The sequence below is a fragment of the Bufo gargarizans genome, chromosome 4, assembly GCF_014858855.1.
Source record: "Bufo gargarizans isolate SCDJY-AF-19 chromosome 4, ASM1485885v1, whole genome shotgun sequence".
Lineage (NCBI taxonomy): Eukaryota > Metazoa > Chordata > Amphibia > Anura > Bufonidae > Bufo > Bufo gargarizans.
Window position 1 is genome coordinate 514,107,665 of NC_058083.1, and position 26,825 is coordinate 514,134,489.

At 42.5% G+C, this 26,825-nt stretch overlaps 1 protein-coding gene across 4 annotated transcripts in view; it reads left to right on the forward strand.

The window, feature by feature from the left end:
• The window catches only part of LOC122934333 (zinc finger protein 605-like), a 47,914-nt gene that overhangs the window by 13,857 nt on the left and 7,232 nt on the right, over window positions 1-26,825 (forward strand). The window contains exons 1-6 of one of the 4 annotated variants that reach the window (XM_044289727.1): window positions 4,490-4,697; window positions 8,008-8,157; window positions 8,287-8,466; window positions 8,549-8,672; window positions 8,757-8,842; window positions 13,677-13,779. In XM_044289727.1, the coding sequence (XP_044145662.1) occupies window positions 8,080-8,157; window positions 8,287-8,466; window positions 8,549-8,672; window positions 8,757-8,842; window positions 13,677-13,779 (571 nt within the window). In that variant the 5' untranslated portion in view covers window positions 4,490-4,697; window positions 8,008-8,079. Of the gene's footprint in view, window positions 1-4,489; window positions 4,698-4,757; window positions 4,887-8,007; window positions 8,158-8,286; window positions 8,467-8,548; window positions 8,673-8,756; window positions 8,843-13,676; window positions 13,898-26,825 lie in introns of those variants that run through there. The other 3 variants (XM_044289728.1, XM_044289726.1, XM_044289729.1) reach the window with 3 other exon arrangements.

Below are 26,825 nucleotides of genomic sequence, written 5' to 3' on the forward strand. Positions count from 1 at the left end.
TGGGAATAAAGGGTTCTTTATCTTGTACACCCCTTTGGCATAATGTTCACTGCAAGTTCTAGACCAGGGATGCACAACCTTTTCTGGTTGGGGGCCACATTCTCAACCTGAAACAGTTTCAAGGGCCGAAAATAATCTTTAAAGGGGTGTTACCAAGTGAAATACTATATTTATGGCATATTGAACATACAGTATATATTCTAAATGTCTAGTTGCACTTCTAGTACTCCCATCTAATGGGACAATACATGAAAGATTCATGTGAGCAGCCACAAGACGACATACATGTCTGTTACCAGATGGCTGGGGGCCGCATAGAATGGTATTGAGGGCCGCAGGTTGTGCACCCCTGTTCTAGACCAACCCAGAGGGGATCAATACTGGCAAGAAAATATTCTCTTTCACAAGTGGTGAGGCAGGGAGAAGTACTTTCATTTTTGGAGATAACACAAAGAGAGAATATAACTAATCTATTATGGTTTAGATACTTACAACTTCGTTCAGAACTTTTTAAAATCAAAGACAAATCTTTATTAGATATCGACACTTGTACACCGTTAAACGAATTAAGGCCTCATGCACACGACCGTACCGTGTATTTGCGGTCCGCGGATCTGCAAAAAATGGAAGTCGCCCGTGTGCCTTCCGCAATTTGCGGAATGGAACAGGCAGCCCAATGTAGACATGCCTATTCTTGTTCACAAAACGGACAAGAATAGGACATGCTATATTTTTTTTTTTTGTGGGGCCACGGAACAGAGCAAAGGATGCGGACAGCACACTGAGTGCTGTCCGCATCTTTTGCGGCCCCATTGAAGTGAATGGGTCCGCCTCTGAGCCGCAAAAACTGCAGCTCTGATGCGGACCATAACTACGGTCATGTGCATGAGGCCTAATAGGGATTATAGGTCACGATGCTAATATTTCTAAAATGTATAAATTATTGATAAAATCACTATTTAATGATATTATCTACTCTGGTTAAAAAGCTTGGAGAGCTGATTGTTTAACGCTAGAAGGAGATGATTGGGAAAAAATCCTGGGTAATCTAAAATTAGTTTTTTTTATTTTAAACCCAGATCAATAGTTTCAACAGTCCAGCTCACCTGTGATTCCGTCGTGCACGGCAAAAGTTGAAGTCACACTTGTATAATCATGTATAAACAGAGAAAATCCAGCACTGAAGGGTCCTTTTTGCGATATTTCTTTATTTCCAAAATCAGAGCAGCCCTCTCCCTCTTACTCCCGTTTAGCCGACATTTTTTGAGCCGCCTAGGCTCTTGGTCGTGGCCTCAGGTGTGTGTGAACTGACCCAAAACTTAAAGCCTCACACCTCCCCGCCCCGGGGGAGGTAAAGAGGAGATGAAGCGCAGGGAAAAGGAGGAAAGGAAAGAGGGAGGGATGATATGAACCCAAGTCCCGTCAGTTCAGACACAGCATATCTGTAACACCTCGTGCGCTTATGAACATGTGCTAACATTGAATACAAAAACATATATATTAAAGGGAGTCTGTCACCTCCATATGGCCATATACAGTGCTTACATGGCTCTGTAGCACACCTATACAGGATTGTAATGGTACCTTTGTTCTTTTCTTTAGACTTGCACCAGCAGGAAAAACGAAGTTTAATTCATATGCAAATGAGCACTCGCAAGTGCCCAGGGAGGAGTTCAGTGTGTAAGTGCCCAGGCTGCTCTGCCTTCTTTTCACTTTTCTCCTCCCCAGTCTCTTCCTTTGCCCGCCCTCCAAGTCCGGACCTATCGATGAGGCAAGAGACTTGGAGGGCGGGCAAAGGCAGAGGCTGGGGAGGAGTAAAGTGAAAAGAAGGCAGAGCAGCCTGGGCACTTACACACTGAACGCCGCCCCTGGGCACTTGCGAGTGCTCATTTGCATATGAATTAAACTTCGTTTTTCCTGCTGGTGCAAGTCTAAAGAAAAGAACAAAGGTACCGTTACAATCCTGTGTAGGTGTGCTACAGAGGCATGTAAGCACTGTATATGGCCATATGGAGGTGACAGACTCCCTTTAATTCAAGACATATATGATAATAATAAAATGTGTATACATTAAAAATTACACACAAATGTATCACCTCCAAATGGGAACAAAAGTTGCACATGGGCATATTGAACGGTGAGTAGGTGTATAAGAATATAACTTACCCCAACCCCACCGTCAATATAAAAACCATGTATGACAATATAAGGCGAACAGGACCCCTGAACCACAGTATGTCCATGATCACCAAAATTGTCATAACATGCAAAATGAGGACTGACAAGGTTAACACAGGGAAGAAACTGAGTCCCAAAATGCTGCATAAATATATAAGGTTGTGAACATGTCATATCCTAATTCAACATACGATTCCAAATACCATGATAAAAAATTAATCATGATTAATCGAAATCAATAAAAATGCATAATCTTCTTCCTAAGGTTAAGGCCATGTGGGGCTCTAGTATTTAGCATAAAATTCCAGAAAGCCTCCCGTGCTAGTATTTTCTTTCTAAAATTCCCTCCTCTCTTTGGTTCCTGTACTTTTTCAATAGCAAATGCCTCCAGATCTCTGGTGCTGCGATCTCTGGAAACTGGCGACTGTAAGTTAAAACTAAAACCGGTTTGACCTCATCTTTATTTCCTGGCAAATCACATCCATCTTTCATGGCATGCCTTGCCTGTTCTGATTATGTGTATTACAAGGTGTCTTAAATAATATCTATTGCCTATATTTTTTTTTTTTAAACCGGTTCTTGGCCCTTGTAAGTATCCAGTCCGGATAACCGCGAGACTTAAGATGATTGCAAATAGTCTCACACTCTTGTATATTCGCCTGGTCAGAACTGCAATTTCTCCTGGCTCGTGAGAATTCACCTATTGGGATGGCCTTGATGACATGCGAAGGATGATGGCTGTTTGCTCTAAGGATAGTGTTCCCTGGGATTTTTTTATTTTTGCGGAACGTACTAGTGTGAATAATTTGGTTGGGAATACCCTGAAAAGTGAGATCCAAGAAATCTATGGCGGAAACATCAACATGACATGTAAACCGCAAATTATAGGGGTTGTCATTGACATATTCGGCAAAGTCTGGTACGGCAGACACATCGCCCCGCCAAATGATGAGCAGGTCATCGATGTATCTGCCGTACCAGAAAATCTGATCCTCAAAAGGATTGTCACAGCTGTATACATATCTTTCTTCCCAATACGCCATAACTAAATTGGTAAGAGAGGGCAAGTATTTGGCCCCCATTGAAACGTCTCTTGTCTGGAGAAAAAATTTCCCCTCGAACATAAAATAGGTTTGGGACATTAGGAACTGAGACATATTCAATAAATTCCGCTGTGTGCGCTGTATATCTGTGAAGGTGGTACTCTAATGCCAACAACGCCACATGATGTGGGATTAAAGGGTAAAGAGACCCCACATCCAAAGTAAGCCAAGCATCCTCCGCATTCCACTGCTTTTCAAAGAAAGCCTGAAGTACCTGGGTAGTGTCCCTAATGTACACTGGCATACGTTTACTAAGAGGCTGGAGGAGAGAATCCAACCACTCCCCCCAACCTCTCAAATACTGACTCAATGCCGTAAACAATGGGACGAAGGGGGGCGGATTAAGATTCTTGTGGGTCTTGGGAAGGGCCTGGATAATAGGTATAACAGGAGTCTCCACACACAGGAAATCAGGAACCCCCTTATCAAAAAAAACATTTTGAAAACCACAATCAATAACCTCTTTTGGAAGTCCTTGGTAGGATTGGAGTCCAGTTTCCTGTATGTGGAGTCATCTGTCAACATCTCTAACATCTGTTGTATATATGCAGCCCTCTCCAAGACCACCACTGATTCCCCTTTGTCCGCCATCTTAATAACTATGCTGGAAATTGTTTATAGGTGAGATTATATTTGATGTTAGCAGCATTTTGTTTTCATTATTACACCTATCTTCTATTATTTTACATTCTCATTCTAAAGCTTCTTGACAACTATCCATACTGCTAGTATGGATGATACAGGATAGAAGTCCGGATTAGACGTAACAAAATACATTTTGTCTCTACTGTTAACACAGGGCCCACCATCGTATTGTAAATCCATCAAATGTTTAAGGGACAATTGTTCAAAAAAGAGAGATCTGCAAACTCATTCTAAGTTTCAGGTGTGGTGGTCTGATTATTGGGAGGATAGTTTCCCTCATACTCTGGTTCTGTTCCATTAAGTTGGAAAAAGTGTCTCTTCGGGGTCAAAAATCGTACAAACTTATTCACATCCAAAATAGTATTAAATAAATTAAAGTTGCTTGTTAGAGCAAAATTAAGGCCCAAGGCAAGTACATCTTTTTCCATCTGTGTCAGTGGGACACTTGTCAGATTGATAACATCTAAGTATGAAGGTTCCATATTGAGAGTTATTTCCTGTGAAGACACGTAACCATTGGACGTGGTTTTCCTGCGATGTTTGCGTCCTTCTCTTCTACCGCAGATGCTCCACTTGTTTGTTGCTGTTTTTATTTTTAATCCTGTTCTTTTGTTTTTTGTAGTAGGATGATCTATTATGTCCATTGAGTTGTTGTGCAGAACCCATGAGCTGATCGTCTGCAGACTCTTGGGAATCACTTAAGGCAGAGGAACTATCCACATCAGAAAAACTCACTTTACGTGCTGCATCAGTCCCCCGTTGTTTTTTATGGTATTTACCCTTCTTGTGTCTCTTCAAAATGGACTTGGGGGTGTCAAATGCATTTTCACATGTTCCCCACTCAAAGACCTGGTTTGCACTGTAATCATACAGATCACATTGAAATTTCTGTTGTTTTATTTTCATTATATCATCCTCCAATGGAATCAAGCATTATATCATTCATTTCAGCAAAATCAGGTGAGGTTTCAAATTTTTGAAGTGCCTCTTTACCCCTGTTAATTTCCTGATTAATCTCTTCAAGTGTAATAGTTTCATATTCCATGATCAAATTCATAAGAGATAAAGAGCATTGCGATAAAATGTCATTCCACCACTCCACAAACTCATTGAAAAAAATGGTGGTCGGAATTTTCTTGATCCTGAGACCCCGGGGGATCATACATTTTTCCACATATTTGGATAAAGTGGTATAGTCCCACCAAAGTCTGGTTTCTTGGATCAAGCATTTTTCCAATTCACGAAAAGTGCGTTTCATGTTCAATTGATTTTGACTGGTTTGGTCATTTGATGAAAAAACTAAGTCCACTTTAGTTCTGCGGTCTTCACTAGCCATGTTAGCCTTGTCAGATCAGATATTCAGGAGGTGAGGGATGAAGACAAGCAAACTCCGTCCTATTTTCTTGGTGGCAATATAGTATAAATTGGTAGACCAGTATAAGGAATAGGATGGAGCACGGACACACTTGAATATAAACCCAGATCAATAGTTTCAACAGTCCAGCTCACCTGTGATTCCGTTGTGCATGGCAAAAGTTGAAGTCACACTTGTATAATCACATATAAACAGAGAAATAATAATAAAAAAAGAAATCCAGCACTGAAGGGTCCTTTTTGCGATATTTCTTTATTGCCAAAATCTTGAACATATATAGAACAAAACAGGACATAGAGCAGCCTTCTCCCTCTTACTCCTGTTTAGCCGACATTTTTAGTCGTGGCCTCAGGTGTGTGTGAACTGACCCAGAACCTAAAGGCTCACACCTCCCCGCCCGGAGCCCAGTGACAAATTTAAAGCTATTGCCCTCAGGAGCTTCTACATCACGCATAAAGTACGCGGTACTGCGCCTGCGTTAGATTTCATATAGCGGAGGGGGGCGGCGGCAAAGAGTGCGGGTGTGGACAGTTACTTATGCTGGAAGAGGCGTGCTTGGGCTCTAAAGGAAGGCGGGCTGGGCACTGTACGGGGGAGTTACTGGGCTCCAGATTAGGATAATAACGACCCTATGGGCACCTTGGACACTCATTTGCATAAAATAAAAAGTGGATTTTATCACTAATGAAACCACGAAAAAAAAAATTAGGACTACAGCAAGAAGTAAGGTATCGTATTGTACATGGCAGTAGTAACACCTTAATATGCTCAAACCAGGTGACAGATTCCCTTTATGGAGTGTTATTATACACATCCTAAATGTGCACTTGATATAGGTATCTACCCGTACGGAGGGCTATACCCCCATGCATGTAGTAACAGGTAGGCAGGTTTGTGATATTCATGTTTTATAGCGTACACTCTCTGGACATGGTGACACTTGACATGTGGAAGATCTTTATGGGAGTAGTAGCAGCGTAGGTCAGGTGATTCTGGCACCCTTATACATCTGTCGTTTTCCTTTTATCATTACCATTATACTGTTATATATTGTGTACATGGATTTTTCTGCAATAAAGTGGATATATTTTTGATTATATTGGGTATGTCTTTGTTGTTTGTGAGTGAGCAACATTATAGGTATATATTAGCCAACACAAGCCTGCAAGTATTTCTATTCATATGCCAACTGCCAAACTCACTGTTAAAGGGGTGGGCTGCTGCGAAGCTCAAAGTTAAGGGGATGGACTGCTGTAGACGTCCCATTGTAAGGAGGCGGGGCACTGTGGGGGGGGTCAGTGTTAAGGAGTGAGGGGCAGTGGAGTTCACTGTTAAGGGGGCGGGGTGCTGTAAAGGTCACAGTTATGGGGAATACTGTGGATATCTTTTAACGACACACAGAAACATTAAATGAAATATACCCGTGCGAAGCCGGGTTCCTTCTGCTAGTATATGTATGTGTGTGTGTGTATATATATATATATATATATATATATTTGTGGTCGAGGCTAAATACGAGACTAGGGCAGAGTGCCTGCCTGGAACCTAACCGGCTGGGGTGTGCCTGGAGCCGGGTATGAGAGTAGCCTAAAAGGGGGCTACCCCAAGGGAGACCCTTAAAATGAAGGGAATGGGTGGGTGGGACAAGAACCGGAACGCCCACTGTGATGAGGTAGGTGGGGGTTTAAGAAGGCTCAAGCCCCTCCCACAAATGCAGGCTGACCTTCAGCCTTACCAACATATATATATGTGTGTGTGTGTGTGTGTATATATATATATATATATATATATATAATGTGGGAATTTTCTCTGGTAGACAGGCTTGCGGACGCAGTACAGAGGCAATGACAACGTCTTTAACTTAAATAGTGCAGTGTTTTATTCACACAGACGTAAAGTGACAAAATAACAGTTTCAAGAAAAACAGTCACCTTGAGTCTGGTGTTTGTTCACACCAGGCTGCAGCACATAAGTCCTTGAATAAAGCAATAGTCCATGTGCTTTTGTCCACAAACAATGTGGCAGGCCTAGTCCAGGCCCAAACGCTCAAGCTCCAACACCCAGACTGCCAGCACTCCACTAGCAGATAGAGGATAATCCACACAGCTGAACATGCTAGTTGGGTTTTTATATCCCAGCCAAAACCCGGCCTGGAACCGCGGGGAACAGCCATCCACCCTGCTCTTTGACTGCTCCCAATAAGAACCGGCCCGGATTGGCTTTACAGCCATTCTGACAGCTGAAGTGTGAGACTGCACTACAGAACTGACACTTCAGGAAAATAAACCCGGTTCTTACCTCACCGAGGCCAGGAACCTCGGTGACACGTATCTTCCCTCAATGATGGCTCCTAAAATTGTTTGACTTTCAATAAAATATATTAAAAAAGATAAATAAAATTGAAATCCATCTGATAACAGAACCCCTTTAAATCTTGAGATATCAACTTATAGGACGAGGGCAGTCTGAGCTCTAGAGCTATGAAGTGATCTAACAGATTACAGCTTTATACTGGCATTACCGCTCTGACCTGTAATTGTCTATAGTGGTAATATGAAGGTGCGACATGAAGGAACTGCCTTCATAAGATATTAAACATTTACACTTTATTATATCCTGCAATGTTTCCTTTTATTATCTCCAGTAGTTGTATTTTTATATAGTATTTTGTATGATTTTACATCGGCTCATCTTCTCTTCATTCAGGTTCCTACAACATAGAATTGGCTCAGTGGATATCTCCTGTATAAGATCATTCTCCTGATTGACCCATCAAGGATGGATAGGGATGGAGACAAGATGGCAGAAAGTATAATAAATCTCACCCTCGAGATCCTTTTCCAGGTTACTGGAGAGGTGAGATATTCTGATGATGTTGCATTACATCATCTTCTGTATGTTACTAACAGATGGACATGACTGGAGAGGTGAGGGACTCTGCAGATGTATGGAGTGATATTTATTACTGCGTCTCTCCATAACCAGGAATACACAGTAGTGAAGAAGACCTCTAGTGAGCATTGTCAAGCCCCTGTGTTTGAAGGATGGGGAAAAACCTGGGGCACAATCTCTGGGCGAACACCTCAACTCCTGATACATGGGAAACTCAACAAAGACAAGATCCTAGAGTTCACCAACAAGATATTTGCGCTACTGACTGGAGAGGTGACATCGCTGGGAATGCCGGGACATTATACAGTAACGCTATGAAGGGATCTGGGTGATGACTGTATCATTGTGTTGTCAGGTTCCTATAAGGTGTCAGGATGTCGCTGTCTATTTCTCCATGGAGGAGTGGGAGTATTTAGAAGGACACAAAGATCTGTACAAGGTAGTCATGATGGAGGATCACCAATCCCTCAGATCATCAGGTAATAAACATGACTAAATACACACAACCTCTCATTATTTGTATGTAAAGACTGAATTCTGTCACTTGTACATGTTTTCTACAGTTAGATCCAGTAAGAAAATAAAACCAGAAAGATGTCCTAGCCCTCTTCTTCTACAGCATGGTTCAGAAGAACATCACAATGGTCAGGTAGATGGAGATAAGGTCTCATGTTTCCTATGATCTGTAAAAGAGCTGTAAAAATCTTGTGTTAGTCTTGTTTTACCCAACAGTATTATATATTTTATAATTATATAATGTGAAAGGTGGAGATAGTAGCAATACAGCTGACCACAGACGTTACATGTCGTCTGGATCTTCTCACAGTTTTCTGGCTATGGAGACTGTTGGTTGGAATAAGGAACTAACAGGTTGGATTTATACAGGAAACCTTCAGATATTTGGGTCAGACAATGAAACGTAGCAGATGTGGATCCGCTTTGTTATTCAAACAGATTCGACTTGGAGCTACTCCTGAGGGCGCTATTTAAGCGACCCCCCCCCCCCCCTTTCAAACTTTATCCCCCATATATGGACCTAGACTGTTCTGCAGGGAATCCACCAGGCCGTTAACTCTTGAAGTTGCTTCTGTACCAGTGTTAAAAGACACCAAGTGATCAGGCACAACCGTAGGCAGGACAAGGTCAGGACAGGCAGAGTACAGTTCGATGTCAGGACAGGCAACTCAGGGTCTGAACGGTGATCAGGAAAGGTCAGACAGCAAAGCTTCAAATCCAAAAGTCATGCAAAAATCTATACACAAAACAGGCAACAAGCTAATGGCACACTTTTACATGTAACTGGCATTCTAGTACCTATTGCTCAAGCACTTTCCCAAGGTTAGGAGAGAATAGGGGGCATGCAGGCCCTTTAAGAGCTGGAGAAACATAGAAACATAGAATGTGTCGGCAGATAAGAACCATTTGGCCCATCTAGTCTGCCCAATATATCTGAATCCTATGAATAGTCCCTGGCCCTATCTTATATGAAGGATAGCCTTATGCCTATCCCATGCATGCTTAAACTCCTTCACTGTATTTGCAGCTACCACTTCTGCAGGAAGGCTATTCCATGCATCCACTACTCTCTCAGTAAAGTAATACTTCCTTATATTACTTTTAAACCTTTGCCCCTCTAATTTAAAACGGTGTCCTCTTGTGGTAGTTTTTCTTCTTTTAAATATGCTCTCCTCCTTTACCGAGCTGATTCCCTTTATGTATTTAAAAGTTTCTATCATATCCCCTCTGTCTCTTCTTTCTTCCAAGCTATACATATTAAGGTCCTTTAACCTTTCCTGGTAAGTTTTATCCTGCAATCCATGTACTAGTTTAGTAGCTCTTCTCTGAACTCTCTCTAGAGTATCTATATCCTTCTGGAGATATGGCCTCCAGTACTGCGCACAATACTCCAAGTGAGGTCTCACCAGTGCTCTGTAGAGCGGCATAAGCACTTCACTCTTTCTACTGCTTATACCTCTCCCTATACATCCAAGCATTCTGCTGGCATTTCGTGCTGCTCTATTACATTGTCTTCCCACCTTTAAGTCTTCTGAAATAATTACTCCTAAATCCCTTTCCTCAGATACTGAGGTCAGGACTGTGTCAAATATTCTATATTCTGCCCTTGGGTTTTTACGCCCCAGGTGCATTATCTTGCACTTATCCACATTAAATTTCAGTTGCCAGAGTTCTGACCATTCTTCTAGTTTTCCTAAATCCTTTTCCATTTGGCGTTTCCCTCCAGGAACATCAACCCTGTTACATATCTTTGTGTCATCAGCAAAAAGACAAACCTTACCATCGAGGCCTTTTGCAATATCACTTATGAAGATATTAAACAAAATTGGTCCCAGTACAGATCCCTGTGGAACCCCACTGGTAACATGACCTTGTTTTGAATGTTCTCCATTGACTACAACCCTCTGTTGTCTGTCACTCAGCCACTGCCTAATCCACTCAGCAATATGGGAGTCCATGCTCAATGACTGCAGTTTATTGATAAGTCTTCTGTGTGGGACAGTGTCAAAAGCCTTACTAAAATCTAGATATGCGATGTCTACTGCACCTCCACCGTCTATTATTTTAGTCACCCAGTCAAAAAAATCTATAAGATTTGTTTGACATGATCTCCCTGAAGTAAACCCATGTTGTTTTTCATCTTGCAATCCATGGGATTTTAGATGTTCCACAATCCTATCCTTTAATAGGGTTTCCAATAATTTGCCTACTATTGATGTCAGACTCACTGGTCTATAGTTGCTCGATTCCTCCCTACTACCTTTCTTATGAATGGGCACGACATTTGCCAATTTCCAATCTTCCGGGACGACTCCTGTTACTAATGATTGGTTAAATAAATCTGTTAACGGTTTTGCCAGCTCACCACTAAGCTCTTTTAATAATTTTGGGTGTATCTCATCAGGCTCCTGTGACTTATTTGTCTTCACTTTAGACAGCAAACTTAGAACATCTTCCTCTGTAAAGACACATGCATCAAACGATTTATTAGTCATCCTTTCTAGTGGAGGTCCTTCTCCTTCTTTTTCTTTTGTAAAAACTGAACAGAAGTATTCATTAAGGCAGTCGGCTAGCCCTTTATTCTCTTCTACATACCTTCCGTCCTTTGTTTTTAATTTAGTTATTCCTTGTTTTAATTTCCTTTTTTCATTTATATATCTGAAGAATGTCTTATCCCCTTTTTTCATAGACTGAGCTAGTTTTTCTTCTGCCTGCGCTTTAGAAGTTCTTATAACTTGCTTGGCCTCTTTCTGCCTATTCTTGTAGATTTCCTTATCTTCATTGCTCTGGGTTTTTTTATAATTACAAAATGCTAGCTTTTTATTTTTAATGATTTGGGCCACTTCTGCTGAGTACCACAGTGGTCTCTTCCTTTTTTTGCTTTTACTGACAAGTCTAATGCAATTTTCTGTTGCCTTCAATAATGCACCTTTTAAAGGGATTCTGTCACCTCCCCTCAGCCAAAAAACGATTTAAAAGCAGCCATGCAGCACAGCTTACCTGGATTAGGCTGTGCTGTTTTATCTTGAAATCCGTCCAGCAGTTACTTCAAAAAACGACTTTGATCAATAAGGAAATGCGTCCTGAAGGTGCCCAGAGGGGCGTTTTTTTCTTCCTAGTGAGCCCAGTACCGCCCCTCTTTCAGTGCCCAGCCCGCCTTCCTTGTATTTTCTAACCGCCGCCCCCAGCCTGCCACAGCCTCTCCTCCCCCTCCCTCACGCCGAACGAAGTCTCGCACAGGCGCAGTACCCACTGAGGGCTGCGCCTGTGCGATCATCAGGAGACTGAGGGCGGCAGCTTCATCTTCGTCACTGGGCATGCGCCGAGCCCAGTGACGTCCGATGCTCGCTCTTCCCTGCTGACTGAGGGAAGAGCGAGCATCGGACGTCACTGGGCTCGGCGCATGCCCAGTGACGAAGATGAAGCTGCCGCCCTCAGTCTCCTGATGATCGCACAGGCGCAGCCCTCAGTGGGTACTGCGCCTGTGCGAGACTTCGTTCGGCGTGAGCGAGGGGGAGGAGAGGGAGGGGAGGCTGTGGCAGGCTGGGGGCGGCGGTTAGAAAATACAAGGAAGGCGGGCTGGGCACTGAAAGAGGGGCGGTACTGGGCTCACTAGGAAGAAAAAAACGCCCCTCTGGGCACCTTCAGGACGCATTTCCTTATTGATCAAAGTCGTTTTTTGAAGTAACTGCTGGACGGATTTCAAGATAAAACAGCACAGCCTAATCCAGGTAAGCTGTGCTGCATGGCTGCTTTTAAATCGTTTTTTGGCTGAGGGGAGGTGACAGAATCCCTTTAAGTAGTCCCATTTCTCCTGGACTCCATGTAATCCGTTCCAGTCAGGACTCATTTATGACTAATTTCATTTTTGAAAAGTCTGTTTTTCTAAAATCTAAAACTTTTGTTTTTGTGTGGTGGGACTCTTTCACAGTTCTTATATTAAACCACACTGACTGGTGATCACTAGATCCCAAGGTTTCGCCTACAATGACATCATATACCGAATCCCCATTTGTGAATACCAAATCCAAAATGGCCTCCCTCCGGGTTGGCTCCTCAACCATTTGTTGTAGGGATAACCCCAGTAGGGAATTTAGAATATCTGTACTCCTGGTAGAACTTGCTATTTTGGTTTTCCAGTTTATATCTGGAAGATTGAAATCTCCCATAATGATAACTTCTCCTTTCATTGTCATTTTAGCTATTTCTTCAACTAGTAGATCATCTAGTTCTTTAACTTGACCAGGTGGTCTATATATCACACCTACACGAGTTACTGCATGATTAGCAAACTGCAACGTAACCCAAACTGACTCTATGTTGGCCTCACCAACTTGTATTAGGTTAGATTTTATGCGATCTTTCACATACAGGGCCACTCCTCCTCCTTTCTTGCCTTCTCTGTCTCTTCTGTATAAAGAGTACCCTGGTAGGGTTATGTCCCAGTCATTTCTTTCATTAAACCATGTCTCCGTAACAGCCACTAAATCTACATTCTCAGATGCCATTATTGACCCAAGTTCATTGATTTTTTTTTACCTAAACTGCGAGCATTTGTAGACAGGACTCTGAGCTTATCATTTCTTAACCTCTGTGCTTCTGACCTGTTCTGGCATTGTTTCGGGGGGCAATTGGACTCTTTTATTTTCACTCTTTTGCCCCTCCCCCCTTCCTAGTTTAAATACTCTTTCGCAAATTCTTGGAGTTGTTCACTAAGTACATTTGTTCCTTTGAGAGAGTGTGTGCGTATGCCCTATGGGCAAAGAGAGCCATTGTCAGCTGGAAGCAGGCCTCCGTCTGTGTGGGACAGCATTATTTTAGCAGCTGTAGGCCCAGATCACTGCCATAGGAATCTCTGCTGTCATTTCATCACTTTTTGTCATGGTAATTAATGATATCAGGTCAAGTAAAATATTCCACATGGTCTCTCTGTCAGTCTGCTGACTTTTACAATATTTTTTTCATAGCTTTTAAATCGAGGTAAAGCTCTGAACAATATTAAGGCTGAAGATACATATGTGAGGGGTGATGAGCAAAGCATAGAGGACATTCCCCCAGATAACCACCCAGGTGAGTAGTAACCACTAAAAAAAGCAGAAAAGACTCACAGATTCTTCTCCTTCACTGGCTACTGGTTACTCATTCCATAGTCAGGTAGTGGTGGCAGTTTGCTGGGCACTTGCTTTCTGACAGGTATTCCTTTACTAGCACACAGTTGTTGCCATTACTTGGTGTTCCATAGTATTGATCAGAAGGTTGGGGTTATCACCAATTTTCCATCTTCTATAAACCCTTTTTAGTAGTACTTAGAGGCTTCACTTAGATTTTTGTACCAGTAACAGTTGTCCACTCACCCCTACGAAGCTTTCCAACTTGTATGAGGGCACTTTGAGTCTGATGTTTCTTGAGGAAAGCCATACCGTGCCCCTAGAGAAAACTGAGGTGGAGCCCTGTGTCTGTGATCAGTGAACTTCTTTATGCGAGTGGAGGCCTGTAGTAGGGATGTTTGTTTCTTGTCAGATATGGGTGACGTTACTGACAGAGTAATCTACTGCAACTACAGAAGGGACAGGTAACAGAAGACATAAACTATAAAAAAAAAAGGAGTCTGAACGGAGGAATCGCTAGAATAGTTGTAAGCAAAGTGATTCAATCATAAGGACGTCCAGACATGAAATGTCTCAGGTAGTTGACCAGGATCTGATTGATACGCTCCACCTGATGACTGGACTGTGGGTAACAGGCTGAGGAAAAGTCCAGTTCGATTTCCAATAGCTTGCAGATGATTCTCCAAACCTTAGAGTTGAACTTTACTCCCCAATCAAAAACAATGTGCAAGGGCAACCCATGAAGCTTGAAAAATGCGTTCCGCAAATTACTTGGCCAGTTGACTGGCAGGTGGGAGAACAGGCAGAGGCGCGAAGAGGGCTATTTTTGAAGATCAATAATCTACACTCCATTACCGTGAATGCAGAGAAAGAAGGCAGTTCTGTGTTAAAAATCCTTGACGATCTGCTGCCACAAAACCTTAGGCTCAGGCAGCAGAAGAATAATAATAAATAATAATTTTCCTGATTCAATTAGAATTGGTATTTAAACAGTCCTCCTCATCATGCATGGCTTCAAGCAGGATGTTCACAGAGGGAAGTGGCCACTGAGCTTAGAGTGTCACAGGTTTCAACAGAGATACAGAGAGACTGGAAGAGTCACAAAAAGGCATAGTAGTGCAGTGTTTCCCAACCAGTGTGCCTCCAGCTGTTACAAAACTACAACTCCCAGCATGCCCGCACAGCCAAAGGCTGGTTGGGAAACACTGTAGTAGTGGACATCCTTTCGCCAGATCCCACACTGATGAACACTTCATTGTGAACAATGTTCTGCAGAACTGGATGATGAATGCCACACAACTTCAGGCACGTTTAAGGGAAGTGAGAGGCACCCATGGGTCACGTCGGACCATTCAAAACTGTTTACATCAGTGTGGTCTGCGTGCTAGATGATCTGCAAGGGTACATGACCACAGGCGTCATAGTCTTGTATGGGCCAGGGAGCATCTACGCTGGATGAGGGACCAGTGGGTCTCAGTGCTGTTCACTCAGTCGATTCACACTGAGCAGAAATGATGGCCACCAACGATATTGGAGACATCAAGGAGAGCGCTATGCATCAACCACTGTTTGCCGGTGGTGATGGTGTTAGTGTGGGCAGGTGTGTCTAGTCCAGTGTTTCCCAACCAGTGTGCCTCCAGCTGTTGCAAAACTACAACTCCCAGCATGCCCAGACAGCCTTTGGCTGTGCGGGCATGCTGGGAGTTGTAGTTTTGTAACAGCTGTAGGCACACTGGTTGGGAAACACTGGTCTAGTCAATACAGAACTACCCTACACTTGAAAGCCTACGGGATCAGCTGCCGTGTAAAGGCCCATAACTCTTGTAAGGGATCGCTCTCTTTCAAGCAGGGCGGGGATGACATTCTTCTCGCCAAACAGCGGGTTTCAAAGTCTAAACGATGCTTTATTTGGTCAGATCAGGAATACAGATTATCATCCCGGTTATAGAGTCACTGGGTGAGGTTCCAGCACCAGCAAAACAAAACATAAAAACAAAATAAACACCTGCCCGTCTGGGCTCTACCTAATACACAGGCGATTCCTCTCTCCCCTAGAGTCTTATTCACACCAGGGAAGTTCAGGCTTCACACAGCATCACAGTAAGCCAGTCACCAGTCTCTAACCACACAGGTCAGCTCTCCAGGTATAACTCCCACAGACTGACAGTCTGGGATCTTTTATTACCCGCTAATGATGCCAGCACCCTACACCTGGGATCCTTCAGGCTATGCGGAATATCTGTTGTGGAAGGGTGTGGACTAGGAGGTTCCACTGCCAAACCTACCTCTCAGTCCAAATAAAATCCAGCCCATGAAATTAAACAAAACGGCTCCAGCAAACTGTCTCTGCTGAAGGATGTGCTGCTTCCTGTATTTCATCTATCTCACCCAGCTGAGGTATCTGGGTGAGATGTGCACACCTTCCACTACTTTAGTGTACACAGTACCACACTCTGTACCCCAGACCCTCAATGACCTGAGGGCCACCCTTCAAGAAGAGTGGGATGCCATGCCTCAGAAGACAATTAGGCGACTTGTGAACAGCATGAGATGTTGTTGTCAAGCTGTAGTTTACGCTGAAGGCCACATGACAAGTTATTTGACACTAATTTTTTGTGGGGGTATACCCACCACTGTTGGCTTTTGTTTCGATTCAATTGTTTGTGATGAGGAAATCACCATTGCATGCTTCTACTGAAATGCCTCACTTTCATGATATAATATAACTGTACCGTGAACGTTTTACATTTTCCATAAATTTTAGCCAAAAGCCAAATATCCTTAACTTTTTTAAGTAGTGTATTTTAGAAAGACCACACAAAAACTATATCTAACAGACCAACGTATTGACACAATATATACAGAAAAGGTAAGCCCCTTGGCAAGACACATTAAATATTACCATCAAGGAGATCATTAGGCTATAAATTTCTGGGAACTTCAGTTGGTTAACCTAGGCCTCAGAAAATGAAATTTAGATAATTTATTATATAAGATGAAGCCAGATAGATCTATCAACTGGGTGTATTGAGCTCATGAGGCCTGAATGAGATCTTCTATTTTACTCGCACAACAATTCTAACTTGGATTAATGGATTTTAAGAATTATATGACATCTACACTGTGAAGTTTATGAAGTGTAGAGAAGTGAAAATATACTATGTGGAGAAAAGTATTGAGACACAACCTTAGACCTACAGGAGCTGTTATGACACCCCATTCTACATCTATAGGCAGTAATATGGAATTGTTCCACCCCTCCCTTTGCAGTTAAATCAGCTTCCACGCTTCAGGGAATGCTTTCTGCAAGATTTTGGAGTATGTCTGTGGGAATTTGTGCCCATTTATCCAGAAAATCATTTATGAGGACAGAGAATGATATTGGCTCACAATCTCCTTCATCCCAAATGTGTTGGATGGGTTTGAGGTCAGGACCCTGTCAAGTTTTTTTCTTACCAGACTAACCAAACCATGCCATTATGAACTTTGCTTTGTGCACTGGTGCACAGTCATGCTGAAAATGAAGGTGTCTTCCCCAAACTGTTGCCTCCAGTAAGTAAATATGACCAAGTGTGGTTCTTCAGATTCTGTGATAGACGTTTTATATGTATCATCGCTCCACACTTCTAGTAATAGAGAGTGCTTTGCTTGAGGGACGCCCTAATTGCACCAAAGGAGTAATTTGTATATTAAGAAATAGTATCATAGCTTGCGAACGGTGCCTCGAATCAACAAAAAAAAAACAGCATTTTAATCAGGCGAACCACAGTTGTGTCTGTGTAAACAGTTGGATAGGGAGGTAACTGGTGACAGATTCCCTATAAGATAAAAACAAATCATGGAATAATTTTGTTTGACAAAATTGAATCTAGATTTTTGACTCATCAAAGTAGCCACCTCTTGCAGATTGAACAGCTGAACACCAATGGCAGATTATAATCAGGGCATTTGGGTCTGAGGCCTATGCGGTAGTAAAATCCTGGCACAGACGGGCGTGATGACGTCGTCTGCGCACCTGTGCCGGAATGCAGCACAGTGAAGTGTGTGGTCCTTCCTCACCATCCCGACCCGTACCAGCAGCAAGTGAGCGCCTGGACCCAGGTGAGTATCAGCTTTTAGGTTTTTTTTTTGTTGTGTTTTTTTTTGTGTGCCAACTGTGGGGGACATTACTGTGCGGGGCAGAGGAGGACATATTACTAAAGGGACAGTGGGGGCAAATTACTACATGTAGGCAGGGTGGGGTGGCAAACTACTGCATGCAGGGCAGTGTGGGGGCAAAACTGCATGGGGCAGACTGCTCTGTGGGTCCAGATTACTATATGTGGGCTGTGTGGAGGAAAATTACTATATGTGGGCTGTGTGGAGGAAAATTACTATGTGGGGGCAAATTACTATATGGTGGCAGTGTGGGGGATGTTGCTATTGGCAAGGCACTGTAGGGTCTAGAGATGAGCGAATCGACTTCAGATGAAATATCCAAAGTCGATTTGCATAAAACTTTGGTCCAATACTGTACAGAGCTAGTGCTCCATACAGTATTAGAATGTATTGGCTCAGATGAGCTGAAGTTATTACGCAAAGTCACACGAGACTTCGCGAAGTAGTAACTTTGGCTCATCTGAGCCAATACATTCTAATACTCTGTGTACAGTATTGGACCAAAGTTTTATGCAAATCTACTTCGGATGTTTCATTATGAAGTCGATTCTCTCATCTCTAGTAGGGGCATTTCTATTACAGCGACATATTAGGGGACATTATTTTTGGGGACACTATACATACATTATTACCTGGAGCACAATATAGGGTGTTATTACAGGGGGCACTCTAGGGGACATTATAATTGCTGTAGACACTATAGGGACATTTGGGGTAATTTATCAAACTGGTGTAAAGTAAGACTGGCTTAGTTGCCCATAGCAACCAATCAGATTCCATCTTTCATTTTTGCCAGTTCCTTTGGAAAATAAAAGGTGGAATCTGATTGGTTGCTATGGGCAACTAAGACAGTTCTGCTTTACACCAGTTTGATAAAGGACCCCATCTATGTCTACGTTACCCCATCTATGTTTTCAGCAGTATCATACCTGGGGTATTGCAGAGCACCGTGGGCACAGTATTGGGAGAGGCAGCAGGATGACATTGTTGGGACACCAGGGTGGGGAGGTTGATGGAAAAATTTAGAAATCTTACGTGTCTGTGTAACAAACTATGATGCAGCTGAAAGAATTAGTCATGGTGGTCTGGGTCAAACGGAGGAGAAGAGGAAAGAGAAGGTCTACATGACAGTAGATGTCACTGGATGGAAGAGGTATGTGGTGCTGTAGTCTCCTCCAAGTCTTTTTTTTATTATAATTATATGTATTTTACATTTTCCGCCAAAAAATTTAATTTGGCTCCTAAATATTTCAGTTTAGGAGCCAATAGCTCCTGGGTTTTTTTTTTTTTAGTCTGGAGCACTGTGTTCTAGATGAACGTGATGTCATATGGCCTAGAAAAAGACTGTGGTGCTCACAAAGCACCACAGCCTCCTTATGCAGAAAAAAAAACTACATTAAAATGGAGGGAGGGGCCCAAGTTGGGTAGACAGCCCCGGGCCTATCATGCACTTAATCCACCCCTGCTGAACACAATTGAGGCAGTCTTTCTGCAATGGAATTCAGATATTTATAAAGATTTTTTCCCCCCAAGATTGTTGCAGAAGTCTTCCACGCTTCCAGTTCATCCCAAACAAGCTGAGTGGGGTTTAAGTCTGGAGGCTTTGCAGGCCATTCCATTATTTACAGCCTACCACCTTGTTCTTGTCATCGAAAGTAGTTACATAACATAGAAGTATTGCTGTAATTTGGACCCCTGACCAACTAGGCATAGACCAGAGGGTATTACATGGAGCTTCAAAATTATGTCGTAGCCCTTTTTGTCCAGTGTACCAGTCACCCTGTGCAAGTTGCCAACTCTGAATCTAGCAAAAGAGCGCCAAACCATCACACTTCCTCCTCCATGTTTGACAGCATCACACTATGAGGAACCGTCCTTTCACCTTCTCAATGGTGCACAAAAATGCTGCATGATGTACCAGATATGTCAAACTAATTCATCAGTTCATAAGACCTTCTTCCAATCTTTACTAGTCCACTCGTGGTGCTGCTTGGCCCAGACAAATCTCTTTTTTTTTGCAATCTTGGCAGTGACTTTCTTACTTCTTTCTTGACCTGAATTAACCTCTTCACATACGGGCCATTTGCTCCCTTCCTGACCAGGCCTAATTTTACAAATCTGACATATGTCACTTTATGTTTACTTATCCAAGCCATTCAGAGATTGTTTTCTCGTGACACATTGTACTTCATGATAGTCATAAATTTGAGTCAATATATTTATGAAAAAATCCCAAATTTACAAAAAATTTAGAAAAATTTGCAATTTTCAAAATTTCTATTTCTCTGCTTTAAGAAACCGAAAGTGGTACCTCATAAAATATTTATTACTTGACATTCCCCATATGTCTACTTTACGTTGGCATCATTTTGTAAATGTAATTTTATTTTTTTAGGACGTTACAAGGCTTAGAATTTTTAGAAGCAATTCTTAAAATTTTTAAGAAAATTGCAAAAACCCACTTTTTAAGGACCAGTTCGGGTCTAAAGTCACTTTGTGGGGCTTACATAGTGGATACCCCCATAAATGACCCCATTGTAGAAATCACACCCCTCAAGTTACATAAAACGGATTTTACAAACTTTGTTAACCCTTTAGGTGTTTTACAAGAATTAAAGGAAAATGGAGATCAAATTTTTAAATTTCATTTTTTTGGCAGATTTTCCATTTTAATCAATTTTTTTCTTTAACACATCGAGAGTTAACAGCCAAACAAAACTCAATATTTATTACCCTGATTCTGCGGTTTACAGAAACACCCCACATGGATTTTGCTGAACTTTGCTGGTTTTTAGATGCCATGTCCTATTTTGAAGCCCCCCTGATGTACCCTTACAGTAGAAACTCCCAATTTTGGAAACTAGGGGATAAGGCACCAGTTTTATTGGTACTATTTTGGGGTACATATGATTTTTAATTGCTCTATATTACGTTTTTTGTGAGGCAAGGTAACAAAATAATGGCTGTTTTGGCACTGTTTTTATTTTTTTCAACATTCATTTGACAGGGTAGATCATGTGCTATTTTTATAGAGAAGGTTGTTACGGACACAATATCATCAAATATGTCTACTTTCTTTGTTTGTATTGTTTCAGTTTTACATAATAAAGCATTTATTTATTTATTTTTATTTTGTCTCCAATTTCTGAACGCCATATTTTATTTTTTCTTTCTGCCGATCGTCTTGTGCAGAGGCTTTTTTTTTTGCAGGAAGAGTTGATGTTTTTATTGGTACCATTTTTAGGTACGTATGATTTTTTTGATCATTCATTATAACACTTTATGGGGCAAGGTGACTAAAAAATTGGTTGTTTTAGCACCGTTTTTATTTTTATTTTATTAAATCTCTTTTTATTGATCAAGAGAGTAGCACATTAACAGAGTAATACAGTTTTGTGATACAACATGTCAAATAGTTATAAACCATTACAGTAATGTGAGGCTGTAAACAGTAGCTCTCAGGGGAAGAAGGGGGGTAGGAGGGTGGGAGAGGAAAATGGGAGGGGAGGGGGGGTGAGTTGGGGGGGGGGACTTGTTGCAGTGGTATCTTGAAGTAGTAATCAAAAATCAACATTTATTGTTATAGTTAGGGTCTGGTAAGCCAATCAATCTAGGCGACCTACTCAAGAAGCCTGCCGTAAATATAAGTACATTTACCTAGGGACAGGGTCAGCTATGGCGATTATACTTATACCACTGACGAACTCTGTATTGGAATAGCTATGAAGTTATGGTCAAGACTCATTATGGTGTACACCTGCTTGAGGTCAGGTCTAAATATTGACATTTGTAACGGAGCTTTGAAGTTAAGCCCCTATATTTTTTCCATGGTCCCCATGTCTTCAGGAATCTTCTACGTGTGTGTGTCTCCCAGTGTGCTAATTCTTCAAAACGATAGATTTGATCTGTCTTCTCCATCCAAGCACTGATTTTTCAGAGGTAAGGTATTAGTAAACGGGCTGCTTAAATGAGCATGGTGGGTATATTGTTTTTGGCCGGGGTAAAAGTGTTTACAGGGCACAAGAGCAGTACCAGCTTGGGATCTAATGATAGATTCATAAGGCATATTTGATTGAGCAGTTTACCTAGTTCTTTCCAAAAAGGCTGTATGAGTGGGCAGTACCACCAAATGTGGGAGAGGGACCCTATTCCCGAGCCACATCTCCAACAAAGTTCTGGAATATCTGGGTTAAGCTTGTGTAAGAACTGGGGTGTTTTGTACCACCTGGTCAAAAGCTTGTATAAGTTCTCTTGTATTCTAATACACCTGTTAAACCCATGCGAGTGTGCTAAAATGAAGGCTTTTTCTGGGTCGGTAAGGGCTCTTTCACACCTGCGTTATTGTCTTCCGGCATAGAGTTCCGTCGTCGGGGCTCTATGCCGGAAGAATCCTGATCAGGATTATCCTAATGCATTCTGAATGGAGTGAAATCCGTTCAGGATGCATCAGGATGTCTTCAGTTCCGGAACGGAACGTTTTTTGGCCGGAGAAAATACCGCAGCATGCTGCGCTTTTTGCTCCGGCCAAAAAAACTGAAGACGTGCCGCAAGGCCGGATCCGGAATGAATGCCCATTGAAAGGCATTGATCCGGATCCGGCCTTAAGCTAAACGATGTTTCGGCGCATTGCCGGATCCGACGTTTAGCTTTTTTAGAGTGGTTACCATGGCTGCCGGGACGCTAAAGTCCTGGCAGCCATGGTAAAGTGGAGCGGGGAGCGGGGGAGCAGTATACTTACCATCCGTGCGGCTCCCGGGGCGCTCCAGAGTGACGTCAGGGCGCCCCAGGCGCATGGATGACGTCATCGCATGGCACGTCATCCATGCGCCTGGGGCGCTCTGACGTCACTCTGGAGCGCCCCGGGAGCCGCACGGACGGTAAGTATACCGCTCCCCCGCTCCCCGCTCCTACTATGGCAACCAGGACTTTAATAGCGTCCTGGGTGCCATAGTAACACTGAAAGCATTTTGAAGACGGATCCATCTTCAAATGCTTTCAGTACACTTGCGTTTTTCCGGATCCGGCGTGTATTTCCGGCAAGTGGAGTACACGCCGGATCCGGACAACGCAAGTGTGAAAGAGGCCTAAGAGTGATGGCAAGTTCCTTCTCACAAGCCTCTAGAAAGTACAGCTTGGGCGGTAAGTAGGAGAGTAGTGATTTATATGTAAGGGACAATGCTCTTCTGGGGGGGTTGGATTTTCACAATTAATTCTTCTAGCCACATTTTGGACTCGGATGGGTTGGATGGTAAATTTTATTCTTTTTACGTCACGATGAAAGTCAAGGAGGTGTAGGAACGGGGCCTTCTGGACTCTGGGTAGCTCAAGGGTTTTATCCTATGATGTGTTGCCATCTGATAGAAAGATCTCCCTTAGGGAGATGTTAGTTAGTGAGGCCCAGACTCCTGTAGGAGTGAGGACTGAGGGATGGATATAAGATTGTAGTAAGGCCAGGGGGGTATTGGGGAGATGGAACCGTACAGTTTGTGACTTGAAAAGCTCAGACCAAATGACTAGAGCTCCTCTTAGTTTTTTTTATTTATTTTTACAGCGTTCACCTGAGGGGTTAGGTGACATTTTTATAGAGCAGATAGTTACGGACATGGCGATACCTAATATGTATACTTTTTCTTATTTATTTAAGTTTTACACAATATTAGAATTTTTGAAACCCCAAACATTTTTTTGTGTCTCCATCGTCTGAGAGCTATAGCTTTTTTATTTTTTCACCGATTGTCTAAGTTAGGGTCTCATTTTTAGCGGGATGAGGTGACAGTTTGGTACTATTTTGGCGGGCATACGCCTTTTTGATCACATAAAGTGCAACACCAAGCGATGTTAGGTGACAAAAAATGGCTTTTTTGGCATCTTTTTTTATTTTATTTATGGTGTTCATCTGAGGGGTTAGGTCATATGATATTTTTATAGAGCTGCTTGTTACGGACGCGGCGATACCCAATATGTATACTTTATTTATTTATTTCACTTTAATACTATTTTCGGGGGCATACGCCTTTTTGTTCGCTTTGTGTTGCACTTTATGTGATGTTAGGTTGGTTGTTTTAGCACAGTTTTTATTTATTTATGTTTACAGCGTTCACCTGAGTGGTTAGGTCATGTGACATTTTTATAGAGCAGATCGTTAAGGATGTGGCGATACCTAATATATATACTTTTTTTTATTTATTTAAGTTTTACACAATGATAGCATTTTTGAAACAAAAAAATGATGTTTTAATGTGTCCATGTTCTGAGAGCTATATATTTTATTTTTATTTTTTTGAGCGATTTTCTTATGTAGGGGCTCATTTTTTGCGGGATGAGGTGACTGTTTTATTGGTACCATTTTGTGGGACATACGTCTTTTTAATCACTTGGTGTTGCACTTTTTTTGATGTAAGGCGACAAAAATGTATTTTTTTGACGCAGTTTTTATTTTTTATGGTGTTTATCGGACTGGGTGGATCATGTGATATAATTTATAGAGCTGACATGTGAAACCTTTTTATTTTTTCTTACTTTACACTATGCGTTCCCCATAAGGTCATACAAGACCTCTGGGGGACATTTAACTTCACTTCCTTTTTTTTTTTTTCACTATTGATTTCTCCTGTAACTGGGGCTGACATAGTAGCCCCAGTTACAGGGGAAATACACCCCCCAGAGAGTCTGTACAGCAGAATACAGCACTGTACAGCCTCAGTGCAGGGCTGATCGAGGCCTGTAGAAGACCCGACAACTCCTGCACTCTCCCGACCCAGGCGGTCACATGACTGCCGGGCCAGGACAGGAAGCGCATAGCGCTTCCTGCTCTGTATACACAGAACTCGTTGAGCGCTGTGTATACAGCGATCTAGAAGGCAGGGACACCTGGGAACAGTCTCTGCCTTCCCTCTGGGTTGCCCTGCTGTCAATGACAGCGGGCAACCCAATCTGCAGCTGCACAATTAGCGTGCAGCTGCCATCTCTGGACATTCAGAAACGTCTATTCAGAGATGGAGATCCACCTCCCGGGTGTTTATAGTATACAGGAGGTGGTTAAGCTATGCTTGAAGATCTTGTGCAGTCACTGATCATGCAAACTGTTGACTCTCAGAAATGTGTCTTCTGATTTTGGAGTGGCCTTTGATCTGCTAGACCTCTTCCTGTCAGAGTTTCCTCCCGTTTCCAGTGCCTTTTGATAGTATAAGAAACTCTATTCACTTTCTTTGCAATTTCTCAATATCTAAGGGTTATAATTGTCTGTCTTATTTTGTTAATTGCCTTTTTCTTGCACTGTGCTATGTTCTGAAGTGCAATATTGAGATTCTTTCTCTTGCCACATTGTACTTCATGATAGTAGTAAATTTGAGGTAATATGTTTCATCTTTATTTATAAAAATAAATAAAAATCTATCATGAAGTACAATGTGCCCAACGGGTAATAGGAAAAAAGCACCTAACAATTTGCTACTCACTTTTTCCTAAATACGGAAACACCCCATATGTGGTCATAAACTGCTCTTTGGGCAACCAGCAGGGCTCAGAAGAGAAGGAGCAGTTCACTGGATTTCATTGGAATCATTTTCAGGCACCATGTCGCATTTGAAGACCCTCTGATGCACCCCTATAGTAGAAACGTCAAAAAAGTAACCCCATTTTGAAAACTGCACCCCCTATGGAATTTTTTAAGAAGTGTAGTGAGCACTATGTCTCCACAGGCGTTTCATAGAATTTAGAAGCACTTGGCGGTGAAAATAAAGTTGCGCGGCACGCTCCCATTCACTTCTTTTGGAGAGGCGGGGATTAGTGCTTGGTAGTGGACGGACACCAGGAAATCTGGGGTCCTCCAGCCACAGCGCTCCCCGCTCCGTTCTCGATATAGGTGCGGGTCCCAGCGGTGGGACCCGCGCCTATCGGACAATGGGGACATATCCTAGCAATATGCCCTGTGGCGAAACCAACCTCGCCACTGGGTTTTGGAGGGGCCGGGCTACCAGCCTCTTGCCCCAGGATTATGGGCCCTCTCATCAGCCAGGCTTCCTTTGTTCACAAAGGACTTGTACTAACTTAAACCCCTGGTCTAATTCGTGCCATTTTGGGATGTTAATTGTCTATGTGTATTGTAAAGGGTGGGACATTGTATACGTTGAGTAGTGAGGTCTGTTTCATTGTCTCTCTGTGTGTGTTGGCGATTTCCTTTGTCCTGAGAGATAATTGAATTACTTCTCGGTTGTCTCCAGGACAGAAGACATTGTGTATTCTCCTGCCTGTGATGATTACATCAACCCAGTGTGAGGTAATTGTATCACAGGCAGAGGGGAGGATTTTGTGTGGGGGTGTCTGAGTGTATTGTACGTGGTTATTTTCTGTTTTTACAAAACCCTGTGGGTGGTAACCTTGTTGGAAAATGTGTATACATCAATGCTTGTGTGTCCAAATAAAGAGGTCCTGTTTTTACCCTTTACCAAGTTGAGGCTTGTGTTTGGGTAACTGATCGACACTGGGGGATTGCTATATGCTGAAGCTTTGCTATACTCCCCTGGTATAACTACTAGCTCTTGTAAGAGCTGTTCCTGCTCTCTGCATTAAGGAGAGGTTCACCCACTGGAGCCTGGAGCCTTGTTGTAGGTCCAGGGTGGGTAGGAGACGGTGAGACCTCAACCAAGCTTCGGCGGTTCGTGGGGTCTGCAGCGCTTACGGTGTCCAGTGGAGTGCTTGGAGTCCTCGGGAAGCACTAGGAGCATCATTCCTTAAGAATGGATGGTGATGTGGGGATTGTAGACGTACATAAGGTCGACTGCATAAAGCGCCAATTTATGTTGCCGATCTCCTATGTTTATTCCAGTAATGTCCTGATTTTTCCTCAAT